Source organism: Nannobrachium achirus (genome assembly GCF_963921795.1).
Source record: "Nannobrachium achirus genome assembly, chromosome: 8".
Taxonomy (NCBI): Eukaryota; Metazoa; Chordata; class Actinopteri; order Myctophiformes; family Myctophidae; genus Nannobrachium; species Nannobrachium achirus.
In genome coordinates, this window is record NC_137817.1 from 32877576 (window position 1) to 32897017 (window position 19442).

Here is a 19442-nt window from a genome sequence, read left to right on the forward strand (position 1 = left end):
ATAATCCACCTGGCTTCTTAAAAATTGTAGGCTAGGCACGTTTAAAGCTGAGACAAAACATTGCTCTGCAGAGAATTCATCGTTAATATAAATGTTGTATTGACTTGAGTAAAGGTACTAAATTATTGGAATGAAGATGTACTTAGAATACTAAAGTAAAAGTATTTTTCAAAATGAGCAGATCTACAAGCTTGTGAGCTTGTACATCGGCTATTTTTAAATAGCCAAATTATGAAATAGGGCTTAAGTGGTTAATGTACGTTTTGTATCTAAAGCTGCAAAGTAACAATAGTCAGGGACCCACAAGCCCAAAAGCTCAAGGAATAGGGTTGAACCTGTGAAGTCTTGCCGTACGTTTTATTTCAGCTGGTCATTAAGGTCCACAGAATGAGAGGTCTGCTCTGCCGGCCCGGAAACATCGCGAAAAAGGGTTATGGCCATTTGTATATTCACTGTCCCATTGACTCCACTACACAGGAACAGAAGAATATTTAAAAAATAAAGGATTCTGCTTTAAAGGAAAATTCCAGAATAAAACATATCCCCCCCATAATCAGCCTTTTATCACGTATGTACATACCTTGTACGATGGATTTCTGTCATAGTTGTCCCTGTTTCTAGATCCCAGGCCTCTGAGATGTTGTGGAGTAGAAGTATAATGTATAAAAAACTGAGCAAATGTCCCTTAAATAGTTACTTTCCACCACTGTTCCTCTGAGCCACATGCAGGGCATCTGAGAACACTGTACCCTGGCCCAAAGGTGGCATTACAAGCAATAGAGAAAAAGAACATGAAGAAATGAGTGGGACTGTGCTAAATTGTACTAAAGTGGACTCCCTACCACGACCGCGCCACTTACTTGGAGACCAGGGAGAAGGCTTCGGCACACACGGCCGGGCAGGGCACCAGCTTGATCGTCACGTGTTCGGCGGCGGCTTGAAAGTGTACCCGGGTGACCTTCTCCAGCACAGACGCGAGCATGGCCACGTCGCCCGCTTTTGTGCCGACGTCGCCACCCGCGGTGTCGAGGATGTTTCCTCCGTGCACGACGAGCAGCAAAACGTGGGTCTTGCACTTCTTCTGCAAAGAGCCAGCGAGGGGGTGAGGATTGCATTGGCCCATGAAAGCTGGGAAAAGTGGACAATTGTTGAAGAGGCTCTTACCTCAGTCTCCTCCAATCCATCAATGCTGTTCTGAGGGGCATAGCGAGGGCCGTCCAGGTGGTACAGATGGTCTGTGTGGGGTAAATTGAGGAGTGTGTGGGGGGGGGGGGGGGGGGGGGGGGTTGGAGTGCAGTTGAAGTGAGGCACAGAGAGAGAGAGAAAGATGGGAGAAAGGCTTTAATGAACACCCTCCTCCAGGAGCAGGGCCCCAAACACACTCATTGTAACTTCAAACTCCTTTTTAACCATGATAGATTCATAAAAGCCTGATTAGACAATAAAATTACCAACGTTTTTTTGAAAGTGAAATATCCCTTTAACTTCACACAAATGCAGTGATTATTGATCAAGAGAAATAGTAAACAACTTCAACTTGGGCATAAAGACGGTTCTTTTGCCGTTATTTCCAGTCAGATTTTCAGGACTCAAGTCTCTCACAGCGCTGGCGGCACATGACAGAAGTAATCTCTCTCAACACAATGTGTATATCTACAGTAGGAACAGCCATTTCATCCATATCTGGTTCATATGTCCCATATAATTGGATTTTGGCCGTGTAAGATGCTGTATAAAGATTGCAAATAATCACTTGTTCATTGGGCATCGAGACGAGGCAAGGGAGACCACCTGTGCTGTGTGGCAGCGAGCCTCTCTTTGTGTAGCGCAGCATATCACGGGAACCTGTGCCAAACTCATTACCCTGTCCGGAAGCCACAGCACGTCATCTCTCTTTCTCTCTGCCCTCTCTCTCGGCCCAGTCTCTGGCTCTGTCTCTGGCTCTCATTAAACCCCAAGCCCCTGGTCTCTTGGCTCAGAGCTTGGCACTATGCTTTGCTCAGTGGTTGTTTATCTGGTTCTCTTCTTCAGGGACCGACTGTCAGGGGACGCTCTATCACACACTCACATGCTGGCAGCTCCTCTGTTCCTAGCATGAGACCTGCCAGACCAGCCTGCCTGCCTGCCTATCTGCATAGCCTGCCAATGGGTCTCAGGTCACCTCCTGTCTGCCTCGTCATGCACCAGGGATACAGCATGCTACATCAGGGGTCTTCAACGTTTTCAGGCCAAGGACCCCTTAGCTAAGAGAGACATAAAGCACCCACTATGTATTGTATACACTTGTGTTGCAGATTAAACATTTTCATAGATTTCTGAGACAGCTTAGACTTGTTTGACAGCAAAATCATCAGTGTAGGTTGTTGGTTTAATGTGTATTTTAGACATTGAACGACTTGAACCATCAATATTTAGTCTGTTTTTATTTTCACTCTACACCAAACCACTTTGCAAAGAATATCAGATCTACAAGCTCACAACACCATGCAGCGTGAGGCGTTGTGAGCTTGTAGATTGGCTATTCTTGGCTAATGTTCCACACAGAATAGGGATACTAGGGTTCAAGTGGTTATGTAGAAAAAATAAAGTTCTTATCACACAAAGATTTGGAGGATCCCCTGTAGTAACTCTGAGGACCCCCTAGGTGTCCCGGACCCCCTGTTGAAGACCCCTGTGCTACATTATTTGGGTCAGAAAATCTATAAAAACGTTGTCCTTTTTGGAGCTGTGTGGAACACAAGCTCCCTATACGTGGCCGTGTGTGTGGGTCTGTCTGTCTGGAGCTGTGTGGAACACAAGCTCCCTATACGTGGCCGTGTGTGTGGGTCTGTCTGTCTGTCTCCGTCCGTGTATGTAGCCTAAACTTCGGCGCGTAACTAGTGCCGCACCATTTACGCCACTCGCGCAATATATACATCAAAATGTGCGGCTCGGCCGGGAATGGTGTTCTATTACCTTTCGTTCCGATCCGCCTTACCATGCCGATGTAATCGGCAAAAAACGACGCTTAATTGTCCCCATTGACTTATAATGGGACAATGCAAGAAATCACTTTCAAGTATTTTTCTCTCTCTTCCTACATATTTTCTTCAAATGTCACAAAAATCGGTACACATGATCCTGGGTGACCAGAGAGGTGCTGTTGAGTCTAGCCTGCCCTGAGCATCAACTGCAATACACACACACACACACACACACACACACACACACACACACACACACACACACACACACACACACACACACAGCTCCACTTCGAACAGAGGTTCGATTTTTTTTTCTCATCCCTAATTTGGACATGTCATTATAGACGCAAATGTGACCACAAGAGGGACATAGGGCACAGGTGGTTAAAAAAGAGTGCTGGTACAGTATATTGAAAAATCGAACCTCTGTTCGAAGTGGAGCTGTGTGTGTGTGTGTGTGTGTGTGTGTGTGTGTGTGTGTGTGTGTGTGTGTGTGTGTGTGTGTAGCACCTCTCTGGTCACCCAGGATCATGTGTACCGATTTTTGTGACATTTGAAGAAAATATGTAGGAAAAGGTGCAAAAAGTGTGTTTTGGAGAAAATTCAAGATGGCGGAAAATCTATCCTGGCGCAAATGGGCGTGGCCTATATGGGGAGATGCGTCTTGACCCAAGGAATCCAGGGAAAAAATAATTTTAATTTTCCGATCTACGGTTCAAGAGTTACGGGGCAAAACGCAAAGTGGGCCGTTATAGCGCCACCATGAGGCTGAGTGATGTAAATTTTTTTTGATTCATTCTTAAAATCATTATGAAGCTCCTCTCCGAGGTTTGAAACTGTAGCTCCTATGGTTTACGAGAGAAAAATACTTGAATGTGAGTTTTTGCAATTCCCATTATAAGTCAATGGGGAAAATTAGTTCACTAATACATTAATATCAATTAAACTATAGAACCTTTCTCTTAGCAAGTTACTAGCAGACGATTCCCGAGTAAGCCGGTCGATTTGACATATGGCGCGAGTGTGTGGTGCAAAAACTGTGGGAGGAGTAGCGTGCCAAACTTTGAGGCTACATACAGACAGACAGACAGACAGACAGACAGACACGGACGGACACACACACGGCCACGTATAGGGAGCTTGTGTTCCACACAGCTCCAAAAACATTCAGGTTCTATGCTAGCTATTAACATGCAGGGTTGCCTCTGCCAGTGTGCATTATGTTAGGATAATTATAGGGCTCTAGAGCTAAATATACCATGCATGGCCTTACCAATGATTCAAATAAGTAGTTTTTAATGATATTTAGGGGTAATACTGTAAATACACTCTTTGGAATTTGTTTTGGCATTTTGAAATGGATGAAATAATTGGTACATAAAACTATTTTAGAATCCTAAAATTAAAGCTTCCCTTCTAAACTAAAATGTAATTATCAATAAACATCAACCACTAAGAACTAAATGTAAGTGTATTTCATGATAAACTAGCTATTAGAGTGTTAACTCTCTCTCTCTCTCTCTCTCTCTCTCTCTCTCTCTCTCTCTCTCTCTCTCCAAACCAGCTCCACCCGTTTAGTGTTTTGTATGTTTTCACACATACCGGTATTTACTCCAAAACATACCATGAACTAGCTCATTAACTGTAATATGTTTTCCATAAAATAGTAAAGGGCTTTGTGGGAAGGAAAGGTTTAACAGTTCCCTCACCAGCACAAGTACTGTAACAACACAGCCTGAGGATGAATACATTAAATACATATCTGTCTGAGACCCAGGATCAACAGAGATAAATGCGATACTTCCCTGTCAGCAAGCATCAGACCATTATAAATGTTATGTAACTACTCTGAATATCCATCCATTCAAGAAAGCTATATTCTCTACCCTGGATAAAAAGTGTTTCTGTAGTGGTGCAGCAATGAAAGATGTTGATATCTAACTTAAAAGATCTAACTAATAATGATGCAACTGAATCACTATGTGGCTATTATGATGCTGTTGGATGGTGGTGGGATTGGGGATGAAGAGAGAGACGACAGGGATAGTCATCAAAATGTATTTGGTAACCTGTTGTATTGTCTGTAACTTGATGCCGCTGCAATAACAAATATGATAAAAAAAACATGTTCATATCTGCCCACCCACATCATCAAGTTATTATCCTCTGCCTCTGCAGTTTAGCGTTGGATGTGAAAATAAGTGTTTTGTTTTCATCTATGGGGGTGTCTGTTTGAGCCAAGCGCTGTATATAAATAAAATATTGTCTGGTACAGAAGCACACTGGCACACTGGCAGGCTGAGTGGCCGGGCGTCACAAGGGAGGGGGGGACTGAGTTACTAGGGCCCAAGGTGGAGGGGCCTTAATTATTTCATACTTTTGCTATTGAAAAATAGCAGATATACAAGCTCACAGCTGCAAGCTTGTAGATCTGCTATTTTTGAAAAGTCGTGAAAATGTGTGCAAATCTTTGCATATATGTATTTTTTAAGCGAACATTTGTAACTCAGATTTTACTCCTGGGGGGTCCCTGGAACTAAATATTTTTAGATGGGGGTCCGTGGCCGAATACATATCATTTTGGGGGTCTTTCATATGAAAAGGTTTGAGCACCACTGACAGATCTACAAGTTACAGCACAAAGTGAATCCTTGTACCCAGGGCCCAGAATTTGGTGCGACACCCCTGCTGAGTGGTATAAAGACCATCCAGTGCCGCAGACTGCAGAGAGATCTCATCTCTCTCCCTCTCTCTGCTCCTTTTGTCTCTTCATGTTCGTCTCACGTTCTCTCAGAGGTATGGGTCCTGGCGATCGATAAGTGTATAACATCAATACTGGCTTCAACTTTCCCTCTCTTTCTCTCCCTCTGTCTCTCTCTCTCTCTACCTCATTTTCTCTCTCTCTTCTACGCTCTATCTCCCTCTGTTCCTCTCTCTCTTTTCTCTCTGTCTCATTCACCTTCTTCCTCTTTCTCCATCTCTTTTGCTGTCTCTCTCACTGTCTCTTTCACATTCTCTCTCTCTAAACAGCTGCTAGGGTTTGGCAGCAGCACCGCAGTTTTAAGTCCTTGGACTCCACAGCCCCTCAAGCACCCTGTGTTACTGCTGATACAAACCTTATCTGCACATCTGCTATCATACTACAGTGTGAAGTGCATGGGGAATGGCATATCGTCGCTGTCGGGTGGAAAGTCTGGAGACCTCAAGTTCAATACCTTTTCAGGAAATGGACATTTTTTTTAGTTATTGTTCAGTCACAAGCTCTTGTTAATACTTTTGTTCGGTCCAATATTTATATAATCCACACAGACACACTTAACCACTTTAAAAAGTACACTGTGGGCTCACATGCGAAACAAGTGCTTTTATTGCACCAAACACAGGCTGTGTCGTTTCGAGCACACTGCTCTTCTTCAGACTGAAGAAGAGCGTCACGACCTGTATTTGGAAACATCACTCACGACCTGTATTTGATGCAATACAAGCACTTGTTTCGCATGTGAGCCCACAGTGTGCTAGCGCTTTATTTATTTTTTCTAGTATCTACTCGTCGCGCAGCACCTGCCCAACTTGGGTCAGGGATGTGCATGTCATCTCCCTCCTTTCACATTTAACCACTTTTCCCATTTACCTTCACAAATAAATAAATAATACGTGAAAATACCATGATCTACAAGTTCAGTGAGTTTGTAAAACGGCTATTTCTGTTACTTTTGTCTGTTGTCATGGAATTCTGGATCAATTATATACAAAATCAATGGATCAATTGTATAAAAAAAAAGAAAGAAACATTAAAAGAAAAATATGGAGATAAAATGTTTCTGCCCATCAGTAACGATATTTCTGAACACGCCTATGAGAGAGAAAGAGAACAGCAGTAAAGAGCAGATGTTGGGAATACGTTTAAGATGATGAACAGGATAAAATAAATCTGTGTAAGGCAGCAAGAGCTGAAAGAGGCAGGAGATTAACTATTGATCCACGTTATACGCCTCTGTCATTCTTTATCCGCAACTACTGTCTAGAATGTCATTGCAACGTTATTTCTTCACAAATTCAATAGATTGGTTTGTTTTTATGTATCCATCTTGTTGTCTCTTAGGCTGGCCAGCATGACAAAGCATCCGCTTACAGTAAATGGAGCAGATGACACGTAACAAACAGTAAGGGATGCAGGCCTGGATAAATGATCCTCCAATCCAGGGTAGACTGCAAAATGCAGCTTTTTATAACTTCAGAGGGGAATATGGAAATGTCTTCCGAGAATGCCTGCCTGCCTGCATGCCTGCATGCTGGACTTGGAGATAAACAGTAAAGAGGTCCTGCATGTCTTGTTTATCTTTGGGAGAGCCACAGTGAGAGAACGCGGCTAAATGTTGACCTCAGCTTCGGACTACTTCCACATCTGCTTTTGGTGCTTTAGGAGTACTTTAAAGAGAGACCAAATGTTCTAGCACTCAGCTGAGAGCCAATGGCCAGGGGAGATAATATATTGTCGTTGTCGGGTGAAAACCTTGTATGTCCAAAACCGTTCGTTTTGCATTTATCATTTTGAAAATGATTTAAACTAGTGAAAACAGCCGATCTACAAGCACACGTGCGAGGCGTTGTAGATCTGCTGTTTTCGCTACTTTTGTGCGACGGCCTTGTACGACAAAGCAGGGGTTTACTTTGCGAAAGAACGTACAAATGTGAAACTTTGAGATACGAGGTTTCCGCCCGACAACGACAATATTGTGCTCAGGAGCTTCCGTCCTTTTTGCCTGCACAAAAATATTGAAAAATGTATGTTTGAAGGCATAAAAAATATTTTTTGCATTATACAGTGGTTTCCCCCTTCTATAGATTTTTGCGTGGATTTTTTGCAGAACCCTAGGACTTTTTGTAGTTCTACTTGTCAACCAGTAGGTGTCCTACCCAACACCTGGGTTTACATTTCTCAATAGAATAGTACCAAGAGGCCACAGATGGCAACTTTAACTTAGTGACACATTTTGCTAACATGGTTTCATGCCATATGAAGCTCTGACAGCAGCCTAAGGAGCCACACACATCACATCCCATTATAATGAAATTAGTGCTCTCTTCTCCATCGCTGCAGTTATCGTACTTTTGCCATATGGAGTACATCGATCTTCCACATTCGTTTCAACGCTAACCATAAAAACTAGAAGGGACATTTAATTCTGGGCCCCTTCAGCAGCAGTGGGACATGGAGACTAATAGTGAGGGATGACTTCCCCTAGACAGGGTGAACAGACTTTCCTGACCCTCTGCGCAGTGGAGGCTTGCTAACACGCTCAGCCATCTGTTGTTCACTGGTACTGAAATCATGGTCTGCTGTGTCACCCTACTGTAAAAATAAATAAATAACCCCCACACACACAAGCACGCGCGTGTGCGCACGCACACACGCACACGCACACGCACACACACACACACACACACACACACACACACGCACGCACGCACACACACACACACACACACACACACGCACACACAGCAGGGGAGGACATTCACTGCATGCCTGTCACACTGCTAGGCCAGTCAATCTAAGCAAAAAAAGGGCCTGACCCAAAAGAAATTGCAATAGTAATGGTTCAAGGTTTTTTATGATCCTTAGAGTCATCCAAAAAACATGTTAAAAATCTTCCAAAATATTCTTAGTGGATCAAGGTGAATTCAGGGGGTTCACGTTTGGGTCCCTTCACTTACTATACAGGAAAAAATACCCCCCAAAAAATCCTCTTTAAGTAGCATGTGAGGGGTCTAACTAGGGGTTTTTCATGATTCTAATTCCATTCCAAGCATTTGTTTTGCACCAAAGACATTCCTCGGGCTAAAAACCGACCCCCAATACTATGGTTTAGTGATGAGTCATCACTTTTCTGGGGTCAGCTCAGTTTTGCTGTGTCCCTTTTTAGCCCGGGGAATGTTTTTCGTGCAAAACAAATGCTTGCAATGGATTCAGGATCATGAAGAACCCCTAGTAAGACCCCTCACATGCTACTTAAATAAGATTTTTTTGGAGGTCTTTTTTTCCTGTATAGTAAGTGAAGGGACCCAAACGTGAACCCCCTGAATTCACCATGATCCACTAAGAATATTTTGGAAGATTTTTAACATGTGTTTTGGATGACTCTAAGGATCATAAAAAACCTTGAACCATTACTATTGCAATTTCTTTTGGGTCAAACCTCAGATTGACTAGCCTATGCCTCGACCATGGCAAGCATCCGCTGCAGCATCCAAAGAGCCTGCAAAGCTTAATCAACATTTCTAACAAGTCACAGCCTAGTGCACACACATCCTGCACACCGGTCCTGGAAATGAAATGCACCAAGGCTCCTTATTCGTTGTTCTGTATTCCTCTGCTAGCCTGGAGCTCCGGCAGAGGCACTGTTGTTTGGGTGTGATTATCTATCTGTTCTCAATGTTTCTCTTACCTTGCCACCTGACAGACAAATGTGCACACACCTATACAATTCACGCGCGCGCGCGCGCGCGCACGCACGCACGCACGCACGCGCGCGCGCGCACACGCGCACTGCTTGTCTTCTTACACTGAGTCCCCGCTGCCCTGTTTTATTGTTCAAAGAGAATCTCTGCGGCTCAGGGCAGTTTTGAGATTTAGTCGCAAATGGTTCTTGCCTGCCTGCTACTGTAGCCATGGGGGGTGATGGGTAGAATACAGATGAGTCCTACAATAGAATCAAATGTGTTTTCTGTCTCTGCATGCATTTCTGAATAGTGCACGCAGCACACAGCGGGGAAACATGGACCGCAGTTTACCCAGATACATTTTCTCCCTAGGTCACTTTGTAGGGCATTACAGTAAACAGGGAATTGAACTACAGTATATACTGGGTTGGCATATGTTATCTTTTAGTTATCTTATACAATCTGCTTCTGTGCCTTGATGCAGTCACTTTATCAAAATGGTTTCCAAACTTGGCGGGGATAAGCCAGACTGCAAGCCAAAGTCATAGGCAGAGCTTGTTTTGTTTATCATGCATGACATGAGTCCTAATTTTCAAAACAGGGCTGGTTGATGAATTAGGTTATCTCAGGGTCCAGATATTGATTGCAGCACATCAGTCAGGATTCAGGAATTAAGTGGGTATAAATAGAAATGATGGGAATTGACCAAACCACAATATAAATCTACTGATGAGGCTGTTTTCCTAGTGAGCAATGAACATCCCAGAGATATTGGACTGGAGCACATACAAACCCAGGAATGTGGTGGCTAAGTGGTTATTGGAAATATTTTAAATAACATCAAATTCAAATGTTATTCGCATGAGACAAAGAATGAATTCAAAGAAATAAGACATGCCCAAAGTTTTAGCATGGCTTTGGTGTCAGATGGTCAGTTGGTCATAATACGTTGGTCACCTGGGGGCAGCGATCAGCCTAGACCCCCGACGAAGCATATCTCTGGTGACTTCAATAGAATAATAGCACAGTTAGCCAGCAGGTGAAGGGTGAAGGTGACCCGACATACAGTATCTCCGGCATGTGACAATATTTATTGATGTAATTTATTGATATAAATATTAACCATAAACAAACATGCTGTATCTATCAGCGGTCAAGTAATGTCTAATTCATACTCCATCGTATGACGGTTTAGAATGCTGAAAATAGCATCTGTGTAAATTAGTCTCAACGCTTTGGGCATGCTGAACTGTCAAGTCTTTACAGTCACAGGAGGAATATGACATTATTATTCATAAGCGACCACGACCAGCGAGGGAGAGAATAAGATGTGATGGGGTGATGAGAAGAGTAGGGCTCGTGCAAGCAGTAAGAGTAACGGTTAGAGAACCTGAGGACAGCATGTCAATTGTCTGTGAATATCAGCTATATTTACAAGTCTAAATTGGCTTAATTGCACAGCAAGATCTGGAGTGTTAATTTGACTGACCCTCTGCGGGGGGATTTTGACAATCACAGATCTCAACTGCTGCACAAAGCCTGCCCAGGGGAACCCCTGCTTTCAGCGACGCAGACATTACAATCTGCTCCAATGGGCATGACTGAGTAGCTCACGTTGTGCTCTTCAACGAGTTAGAACGCTAAGTTATTGACACTAATTACACAGAAATTAGACAAGCTGAGTTGCAGAGGCAGAGAGAAAGAGAGAAACGCAGCTGAGCTTACACCAAAGGGTTTTCAACATCATATAGTCTAGCAACACACAGCATCAGAAATGTAACAACTTCTTTTACATCTTAGAGAACACACTTTTAGCAAAGATATGTTATTATTACGTGGTACCAAAAGACCAAGGAAGAAGTACTTTTAGTATTTCTACATTGTGCTATTATATTGCTACTTTTACTTAAAGGAGTAGTTCACCACTTTTCAACCTGTCTTCATATAATAGGTCCTCACTAATGTTCATGATAAAATATCACAATTTTTTTCTACTCAGTCCAAGTCTCCTAGGAGAGCTGTGGGAAGTTCAGAATCCATCGTCTTGTGACATCATCATTTTCCAAAACAAAAATGTAATCAATATTTTTGAAAAAGATATTTAGATTTTTATTATCGCGAGAACAATGGCTTCCACTTTAAAATTGCAACTTTTCAGGAATAGAAAGCCTGCAGTTTCTATAAGCTGGATTGGCAATCGATGATGTCACAAGACGATGGGTTTCTGACCTGCCCACAGCCCTCCTCTGAGAAAAAAAAAAAAAAAAAAAAGGTATTTTGAGTGAGGACCAATTATATGAACATAGGTTGAAAAGTGGTGGAGTGCCCCTTCAAGTTAACATCTTCCACGACTACAGTGCAAGTGATATGTAATGTATTGTATACTTTGTTTAAATGTCCAAATTAGCTGAACTTGATACCACCTATCCACTATATGACAAATCACATTCTTTGGGATAGGTCAGCAAGATAGCAACCAGCAGGTACGATATTCTTACCAGGATTAGATACACCACTTGTAGCAAGATCTTCTTTCATCTCTGTAGGAGGGACTCTAATCCCTACACTGCCCTACAACTGAACCAACTCAGAGCACCCACTTCAGTCTGTTAAAGCCTCAGAACATGAACTTTACAAGATGAGCTGGTTTAATTATACAGCTATACATTAATTACTCATCTACATCGTGCAGTAGTCACTGTGAGACTGCAAAGTTACCGTACATCATTAACTAAATACTTGAAATATATGGTCCATTTTCAGCTTGAAAGTAAAACTATTTTTTTTCCAGAATTGTGTGACCCTTGGTCTAAAAAGTGCTAAAATATAACCAATATATGTTCAGGTAATAATGTTTTATATTGTATTGAATCACAGTATAAACATCCAAGATTTGTTGCAAAGTGGGCAGATGGCTCATTGCCAACAAGAGACAAGGTGATTCTTTTGTGCAATCTTCTGTGAAAATGGGATGACCTTAGTAGGAATGATTCATGGTGCTCTGATTGCCTCCTTACAGATCAATTTGTATTCAGTAGTGAGTTTGGATTCCTTTTGGACTGGTGATATAAAGAATAAACACATAAATTGGACTGTGTAAAGAATAGAGTGGATCAGAGAATAAATGTATGTCTTCAGTGTTTATTGGTGTGAGCCAATAAAAAAGCCTGAGTAGCCCCCGAATACAGCATCTCTGAATACGCCACTCATCAAATCTTGTAAAAGACAGGGGAACAAATCAAGGTCGTACCTGCCTGATACTCGATAGGAACCTAATAAAATGGCCGCAGAGTGTAATGTGCTGGATCATTGCCACGAACTGGTCTAAGGCCAAGTCACTTTCACTTTGATCGCTCGCCTTTAAGGGATAGTTCAACTTCACCCCCCAAATTACTTTTTTCCTATCGACTACTCACCCCATGGAAAATTGCATTCATGGATATTCTCTTGCTTTTGTCGCAATCCTAAGAACATGAGGAGAATAGGAGGGACTCTGTGTCTCCATAGGGAACAAAGCAGACTATTTGTGTCTCCATAGGGAAGCACTGCTGGTCCTGAAATTATTGGCATAGGAATGCAACAAAAATATAGAAAAAAATATATTTTTGGGGAGAACTTTCCCTATAACCCATTTAGTGCTCCAGACATGAACGGGTTAAATTTCCAGCAGAATCTAATGCCATCCTTGGCTTTAAAAGTGTTTTTTGGAGAAAATGGACATTAAAGATGAGATCTACCGTCCGCCTCCATGTTAAGGGATTACTATTTTGTGCACGTGGATCCGTGATGATGATGAATCGGCGAGTCCAATCGTGCCAGGACTTTCCAACGGACCGTAGGGTAGGAGTGCCGGCGTTACTCTATATACAGTATTTTACGCGAGTATACTCGGGATCGGCACTCTAAATACTCAAGTATTTTTCACGAGTATACTCGGGATCAACGTTAAATGAGTTAAGATATGGATACCAAAATGTACATTTGCTTACTTACACATGTGGACACTGGGTGTGGGTCAAACTAGGGGTTTTTCATGATTCTGAATCCATTGCAAGCATTTGTTTTGCATGAAAAACATTTCTCGGGCTAAAAACTGACCCACAAAACTATGGTTTAGTGATGACTCATCACTTTTCTGGGGTCAGCTCAGTTTTGTGGGGTCCGTTTTTAGCCCCAGGAATGTTTTTCTTGCAAAACAAAGGCAATGGATTCAGAGTCATGAAAACACCTGGTTAAACCCCTCACATGCTACTTAAAGAAGATTTGTTGGGGGTCTTTTTTTCGTGTATAGTAAGTGAAGGGACCCAAACTTGAACCCCCTGAATTCACCTTGATCCACTAAGAATATAATGGGAAGCAGCTTTTTACATGTTTTTTGGATGACCCTAAGGATCATAAAAAACCTTAAACCATTACTATTGCAATTTCTTTTGGGTCAAACCTCAGATTAACTGGCCTATCTGTGTTGGCTGGTGACTATGAGTGTGAAGAGATGTTCCACATATATACTTCACCCCCGCAACGGCATTGCGCACGAGAACAGCTGATATATATATATAGGGTGACCATATTCTGAAAATCCAAAAAGAGGACACTCTACCCGGCATATATATATATATATATATATATATATATATATATATATAATTTTTCCCCCAATTGTTTTTTCTATTACGCTCAATTATGCCCTATACCACTAATAGCCTATTATGTATTCAATTTTGAGGGGGTTCCAATTGGACCCTTTACAAATCTAGAGATCCACTGATAAAGTATGCCTTTTGGCTCCAGTATGAACGTTCAGCTTTGTAACTAAATAAAAGAGAGGTAGCCCATTATTCAAACCGCCGTATCTTCTGCTTTACAAGGTTGTAGAAAAGATTCTGTCAATTTAGTTAGCAGAAGAGCTCTCACCTCGCACAGACTGTCTTGTAAGCTACTTTGCAGTGTTATGGGCTTGAAGCAGAAGTTTTATAATTGTAAATGCCTAAATGGACACAGAAGACTACCAGCTTTGCTGACAGAACGCTCTGCTTCTCAATGTTGGTCACTCGCACTTTTTGTGCATTTCATCAGTGATTGAAAGCCGCGGTCGTCGCGAGCACCTTCGCCTCGCCGATACGCATCCGTAGAGCCGTCTCCCGTCATTTTTAGACCAGGATTGAGGGAATAGCAGGCAAGATTCCTTCACCAATGTAAACACAGTTGCTGAGGGAGTGAGCATTAATAGTGTTTGCAGTTCGTTTGGCTCTGCGCTGCGCGATCTGCTGCAGAGCTCTGCTCTGATCTGAAAGCGAGACAGGCTGAGGGAGGGAGGGATCGCAGGCAGAGAGTAGTATGAATAATACACGTTCCGGGGTTAGCGCCTCTCACAGTGTGTTTCCAAAAGAACCATTGAACGTGCATTGTAAATGTCCGTGCTTAAACTGTGATATGCGCGAAACCCCGGACATTTGAAGGAATTTATAAAACCCCCCCGGACCGGCCGGACAGCCCCCTAAAAGAGGACATGTCCGGGCAAAAGAGGACGTATGGTCACCCTATATATATATAATATATATATATATATTAGGGCTGTCAGTCGATTCAAAATGTTAATCCCATTAATCGCATGATTGTCCATAGTTGATCGCACGATTAATCGCAATTAATCGCATATTTTGTATTTGTTCTAAATCTACCTTAAACATATATTAATACTCATATCAACATGGGAGTAGACAAATAGCCTTCTTGCTTTATGCAAATACAGCATACTTATTATTATTTGGAATAATAACAAATACTGTCCATAATAGGCCTAACAAACATATAACAACTTGAGAAAATATCTGCTTCCATTAGGACAGATTAATAGTGAAAGGACCACCGCTCATCGAGGTGCTGCATGCCTGAAGGTCTATGACCAAAAGCTTGCACTTTATTAACTGAAAATAAAGAACATGATTTTGCACACTTTTGAGTGTGCGGAGGCTCCCTTAAATCTTTCATTAGGAGAGATTTAAAATAAACTTGGCATTCAATCACTAAACCTCAGCATCCCTATTCTAAGGGGATATTCACCAAAAGTAGCAGATTTAAAAGCTCATTACAAGATGCTACAAGAGCTTGTAGATCGGCTATTTTTGGTGAAGAGAGTTGGTTTATAAATATAACTCAAGTACAGTGCAACTCAGGGGTGTTTTACAAAGCAAGCATGAGGCATTAGAGGGTCTGAATTGGTTTAACTTAAGTAATATTGATACATTCTAAATATTATCAAAGTATTCTGAGGCACCCTGGACTGGTGTTATTGGGCACCCTAGTTCACTATGAGAAACCCAGCTGTTATGATGTAGAGTGTACTAGAGACACTGATGGCTCGTTGGAGATGTGTGGCACACAAGCCATAGTCAGCCAGACTTGCCGGATTTCAGCTGGATTTGGGCCATAACAGGGCCCAAACCTGTTTGCCACTGAGGCAGCCAACTGGTGACACTGCCAATCTTAACTGCTAACCACTGTATGTGGGTTCTCTGGCCGTTGTTGCAAGCATTTGGTGGTCACTGTTAGCATGTTGGTGCGGGGGTCTGGGGAGGCAGAGCACTGTATAATAAAGGACGTCGTAGGCTACTATGTGCTCGTGTACAAGTTGGAGCGCTCCTGTTCTTGGGAGCGTGTGTGTATCTGGGGCTCGCGCTGTCTGCAGATGTGCCGTTTCAACGCTTCGGTATTTGATGCGCGCGACGCCGTGAGCGGTGATATTGTGGTTGTCTGCTGCAAAAATCTCCGCCGTTTTGTCTGTCTCATACATAGAGTTATGGGGTCTCATACTATGACTAGCCCTGCTGCTAGCCGCATCACACACTGACTGATTGTTGTCAGCGCATTCGCTTCCTCACTCTCTATACTACGGAGCGCACAGAGGCTCAAACATCAGCTGCGTTAATCGCACGTTAAAAAGAATATCGGCATTAAAAGGATTGTGAGTTAACTAGTTAATAGCGCGCTAAATTCGACAGGTATAATATATATATACATACATATGTCACAGTTAGTTTGAGATTCAGTTAGATTGAGAACAGGAGCGCTCGTCGTGCGGCGCGGGGCGGAGCAAGCGGTCACTTTGATCCACAACAACGACAACGAGACAACGTAGCGTCGGCAGGATAGCGCCTCGCCCCACGGAGGTTAAGGTTAGGTTTAGGCATAGTTTTACTGAGGTTAAGGTTAGGGTTAGGGTTAGGCATAGTAAGCTAATGGCTAAACACAGATAAGATAGGCTAGTAGATAAACAAAGAGTTGTCGCAGACTAGTGATGCGCTCTTACCCCAATCTAACTGAGTTACCCAAACTAACTGTAACATATATACATATATATATATATATATATATATATATATATATATATATATATATATATATATATATATATATATATATATATATATATATATATTAGTGCTGTACAAATTAAAGCGTTATTAACTAATTAACGCATCCGCCTATTAATGGCCTACATTTTTTAACTCAAAAAAAGAAGAAAAAAATGTATTTTGCCTTTTTTTGTACCTTTTGAGGCTTCTGTAGCTCTGGCTGCTCTGTTTCAACATATGCCTACACGAGTGAGAGCGCAGAGCGGAGCCTCAGTCAGAGTCAGTAACGGAGCACAGCAAGCTAACAGCTCACAGGTGTGTCTCCCAACAAAATAAACTTAGAGCTGGGCTGAATGAATGATGAAACACAGTGGAATTAGGTCTGGATGTCTACATCTACAGCTGACTTAATGACGCTACCCGTCCCCCTTGCCCTGTTCCAGAGTGTTAGCAAATTCGCTAACAGTTAGCTCCAGTGTCAGTGTCATTTATTCAGTAATTGAGCCACGGACCACCATTTGATGAGATTTAACCTCCCAGACCCCCAAAAATAAGAGTTAAAGATCTATAAGGGTCCATTTGGTTACCAACTCTCCATCATTTAGCTGGAACCCCTTCAAGGACTACTGGTTGAGAACTACTGTCTTAAATGATGTACAGCAGAGGGGTTATAATTTATAAGATGATTAAATAAATAACATTGAGTTTATAATGTATTGGATACATAATAAAAGTATAGTACTAGAACAGAAAATCCCTACGAAATTTTTTATTATGCGATTAATCACGCGATTAACTACACAAATCATGCGATTAATCGCGATTAAAAATGTAATCGTTGGACAGCACTAATATATATATATATATATATATATACCGTAATTGCCGGTCTATAAGCCGTGGCTTTTTTCCCATGTTTTGAACCCTGAGGCTTATACAACGGTGCAGCTAACGGCCAGTTAGTATAAATGGTAAATGGTGCATTTATATAGCACTTTTATCCAAGGCGCTTTACATAGATTGTGCCATTACATTCACCCATTCACACACACATTCATACACCGGTGGCGGAGGAAACCATGCAAGGCACCAACCTACTTACCGGGAGCAACTAGGGGTTCAGAGTCTTGCCCAAGGACTCTTCGACATTAACTCAGGGGGAGCCCGGATTCGAACTGGGAACCCTTCGGGAACCCTTCGTGCTCTAATAACGGTTTCTCTACCCCTGAGTATAGTTTTACAATGGTCTTTAACAAGGATTTATATATAGACTTATACAGCTAACGGCCACCAGGGGTGCTCTATCGGGAAGCAGGAAGGACACCTGCGGCTTATAGTCAGGTACGGCTTATATATGTAAACATTTGTTTTTTTTTCTCCTAAATTTAGCTGGTGCGGCTTATATTCAGGTGCGTCTTATAGTCCAGCAATTACGGTATATGTGCGTGCGTGTGTGCATGTGAGTGTGTGTGAGTGTGTGTGTGTGTGTGTGTGTGTGTGTGTGTGTGTGTGTGTGTGTGTGTGTGTGTGTGTGTGTGTGTGTGTGTGTGTGTGTGTGTTTGCGTGTGTATCGTACCATCCGACTGGTGATCCATTTGCCCGAGAGTTTCAATCTGCTCCACCAGGTCATTTGAGTTCCACTGGCTCATGCCCAGCAGCATGGCACTTTTTCCCTCCAGCACATCTGCTGAGACCCAAACACACGCACACGCACACACACACACACGCACACGCACACACGCACACTCACACTCACACTCTCACACACACACACACACACACACACACACACACACACACACACACACACACACACACACACACACACAGAAAGAAAGAAAGAAAGAGAACTGTGAGACAGGATGACAGCCACAAAGAGAAGGAACCCAATTTCCCCCTCTCCCCATCAAAAACATGGCAGTTCATTTCTCTGGATTTACACAAACCCAAAGCAAAGAACCATTCATTGCACACACACTGCTATGACAGACTGTCGGGAGGATGCATGGCCATGTCTGCCACAGTGGAAAACCAATACACGTGTGGATGAGCATGACCAACGCGACTGGCCACGTCTGATGTACACAGTACACTGAGACAACGTCATCCATCGACAGAGCCCGAGACAGGCGGACCCATGCGGTCTGACAACCAAATGCCTCATGCGCGCTCCTCTCATTCACAGCTGCTGGCAGCTCTGAGAGGCTCTGACACGATTCTGCAAGGCCTGTCCATTTGAATGATACAGTAGTAAGCTTTTTGTCCTCCGCTATTGGGAGTCCTGCAATACAGGAGGAGAAGGATAGCAACAGCAAGTGAAAGAGAGACAGATAGAGGTAAAGGAGCTCTCAACAGAGCGCTAATCTCTGCCAGGAGGCCTCCATCTGTCTGGGGCTTGTGTTAACACTGTTTTGACGTGAAAAGGCACAGGGCAAAGGGGGCAGGGATATGATAAAGGACTGTCATCACATCATCATGGTGCAACAAGAGGGATAGGCTGTATGGATACAAATCTTTGGACAGTGAAAACTTCACAAAGTGGTGTGGCATGCATTTCGGCAAGTCGGCCTTCAGTTTGAAACGCTGAGGAAGGCTGACGTGCTGAAACACGTCTGTTTCAACTGCTGCTGTGCTTACCTATTAAAAAAGTGTATTAGAAACTACTCAATAGAGTGCG

General features: G+C 42.7%; 1 protein-coding gene across 1 annotated transcript in view; it reads right to left on the minus strand.

Moving 5' to 3' along the window:
• The window catches only part of pitpnm3 (PITPNM family member 3), a 118175-nt gene that overhangs the window by 70589 nt on the left and 28144 nt on the right, over positions 1 to 19442 (minus strand). The window contains exons 3-5 of the mRNA XM_080731552.1: positions 18342 to 18452; positions 1165 to 1235; positions 861 to 1081 (exon numbers count right to left, since the gene is read on the minus strand). Of these exons, the coding sequence (XP_080587678.1) occupies positions 861 to 1081; positions 1165 to 1235; positions 18342 to 18452 (403 nt within the window). The remainder of the gene's footprint in view (positions 1 to 860; positions 1082 to 1164; positions 1236 to 18341; positions 18453 to 19442) is intronic.